This window comes from Mizuhopecten yessoensis, unplaced genomic scaffold (genome assembly GCF_002113885.1).
Source record: "Mizuhopecten yessoensis strain PY_sf001 unplaced genomic scaffold, ASM211388v2 scaffold1775, whole genome shotgun sequence".
NCBI lineage: Eukaryota > Metazoa > Mollusca > Bivalvia > Pectinida > Pectinidae > Mizuhopecten > Mizuhopecten yessoensis.
In genome coordinates, this window is record NW_018404215.1 from 314,738 (window position 1) to 317,512 (window position 2,775).

The following is a 2,775-nucleotide window of genomic DNA, read 5'->3' on the forward strand; positions in this document are numbered from 1 at the left end:
TGGTGCGGAGTATTGTATATATGTGTCTGAGATCACAGCACTGTCTATTGATGGTGCGGAGTATTGTATATATGTGTCTGAGATCACAGCACTGTCTAATAATGGTGCGGAGTATTGTATATATGTGTCTGAGATCACATCACTGTCTATTGATGGTGCGGAGTACTATTGTATATATGTGTCTGAGATCACAGCACTGTCTATTGATGGTGCGGAGTACTATTGTATATATGTGTCGGAGATCACAGCACTGTCTATTGGTGGTGCGGAGTATTGTATATATGTGTCTGAGATCACAGCACTGTCTAATAATGGTGCGGAGTATTGTATATATGTGTCTGAGATCACATCACTGTCTATTGATGGTGCGGAGTACTATTGTATATATGTGTCTGAGATCACAGCACTGTCTATTGATGGTACGGAGTACTATTGTATATATGTGTCTATGTGTCTGAGATACTACTTACCTCAGCATACTTAGCTGGATACTCTGCTTTTTCAATACCATAGCACATTTTACAGGATGTTGCTGCGGCCACCTGCAGGACAACTTGTCCGACTCCTGAAACACAAACATCAATGTCAATACATGAATGTAAATGCCACCCCAAGTTACACATCCCTGCATGTTTTTTTCTTCATTCAAAAATTAAGTGTCAACGATCCATAGACATTTTTCCTTTTAGCTTATATTGATATTAATTATATCAGTCATAATTAATGGGATAAATTGCAATTTTCAGAAAATTTTCTACTGTTAAAGTGAAGATTCCTGTGCCCGCAAATTTTCATGTTGTGACTCTTCAGATTAATGGCAGTGTGGAAATTAACGTATCGACAATGATTCTATATAAAAAATATAATCTAGTAACACATGTATCAAGGTTTTACTGTTTAGGATCTAATGTTCTACATCATTTAACTTCTATTGAACCAGGGCTATGTTTCTGTGCATATTGAACTCACCACTGCCAAGGTCTATAAAGTAGTCGGTTTCTGAGAAGTTGATGGATTTAATCATCTGGTCCACCAGATCAAATGATGTTTCTCCATACACCTAAGTAAAGAGTAAAATAATGCGCTACCAATCATGATTCTGAGCAATCTGTAACTTCGGCGGAATCTCTTTATATACCTTGAAGTAAGAACTATCAAATCACTAAGTTTATTTCCAGCTACAACCCTACCAGATATTGAAGTGCATTTTATTTTCTTGGATCATGAATGACACCTTACCTCAAACTGTTGTCCTGGTGCCAATAATTTTGAAGTAGCAAATTTTAACTGTAATTTAACCAAAGGATGGGTGCCAGTTCGTGTAGCGCCTGGTTACGCTCTTAGGGAGCAGTAAGCTTGATAAATATGCAACATGGGTCTGTAATCATAAAAAAACTTTTCTGAAGCTTGAACTTTGAGTCATGTGCTCAGATTGTTTTTTTGTGAAAGGATCAAAGTAAAACATCTAAACTGGAAATGAGATCTAGCTACACAAACCTACAAAATATTATATAGTATCACATTTAACAAGTTTTTATTACTAAGAAATTCATTGGAGTGACAGCAGTTTAATGAATACCAGCCCCAGTTTCAAAGAAATAGCATGAAAACTTAGGAGGGACTTTCAGAAAGAGTTGCCTGTGAACAGAATGCAAATACTACAAGTACAAATGGGGCAATAAATACTACCTTGTGAGGGTATGATAAGACAAAGTCATTACATCTTCTGAGGATCTCAATCTTAATTTCCTTGTTCCCTGTTTACGATTTTTTTAAATATTCCTAAGATTATGAATGAGAGCTCACAGTAAGGATAAGAGAACATACCTCGGGAGAGAAGGGCTCATACTGGTTAAGCCTCTCCGGATCTTTTACTGCATGGTCATAGCACTGTTGGAGGATGTGCTTCAGCAGGCCAGTAGATGGACGTTCCTTGATTTTCTGGGGGCGGGATGTTCCTTTCCACTATAACAAATACATAATAATGACACAATCACTCAAATGTCTTCAGGAATACACAATTCTAATAGCTAGACAGGCCAAGTAAATTTTATATTATGGCTTGGAACAAATGTAAATAGTTCCTAAGAAAACATAAGCCAGGTTAAGTAATAACATTTATTTATTTTTAAATCTGCCTGTGGGCTTGTACAATAAATACAAGAGATCCCAGAGGGATCTTGGCGCCCACCTTTGTACCATCTTCATTAGTTCTTTGTCAGTTCGATCTTTTCTCTTCTTTCCTCTAATCTGTTTGATCGAGTCATGTTAACAGTAAATGCACCTTGAGGTAACTTTTGATCTAAACTTAAAACTGATGTGTATGAAAGCCAACCTTCAAAGTGAGTTTGTCATTTCACATATTTACTAGTACAGTACTTAATGTGAAAGAAATAGAATCGATCATTGCAATATGAGAAAGATCTGTTTAGTTCTTCTTTTAATCCAATTTGTTTTTATGATCAGTCTCAAAATATAACATGCACAACGAGGGATCAAAGGGAACCTACATTTAAAATTTGAGAAAGATCCCTATGGTACTTCCCGAGAAATAGCAAAACAAACTTTCACTATCAAAATCCAAGATGGCTGCTTGTTGGCCATGTTGTTTATCCGATCAGTCTCTAAAATTGCCCTGCACAGCTAGGACCAAGGGGAACCTACATATAAAATTTAAGAAATATCCCTCTAGTTCTTCCGGAGAAATATCGATAACAAACCTACACTATCAAATTCCAAGATGGCTGCCTGTCGGCCATGTTGTTTATCCGATCA

General features: G+C 36.7%; 1 protein-coding gene across 6 annotated transcripts in view; it reads right to left on the reverse strand.

Moving 5' to 3' along the window:
• Positions 1 to 2,775, reverse strand: part of LOC110440609 (histone-lysine N-methyltransferase, H3 lysine-79 specific-like) — a 46,485-nt gene that overhangs the window by 34,717 nt on the left and 8,993 nt on the right. For 5 of the 6 annotated variants that reach the window (XR_002461756.1, XM_021483796.1, XM_021483786.1 and 2 more), the window contains exons 5-7: positions 1,828 to 1,965; positions 970 to 1,060; positions 471 to 565 (exon numbers count right to left, since the gene is read on the reverse strand). Coding sequence is in view for 5 of the 6 variants with exons in the window: in XM_021483796.1 (XP_021339471.1) it covers positions 471 to 565; positions 970 to 1,060; positions 1,828 to 1,965 (324 nt within the window). In the remaining variant the exon portion in view is untranslated. Of the gene's footprint in view, positions 1 to 470; positions 566 to 969; positions 1,061 to 1,239; positions 1,466 to 1,827; positions 1,966 to 2,775 lie in introns of those variants that run through there. The other variant, XM_021483803.1, reaches the window with a different exon arrangement.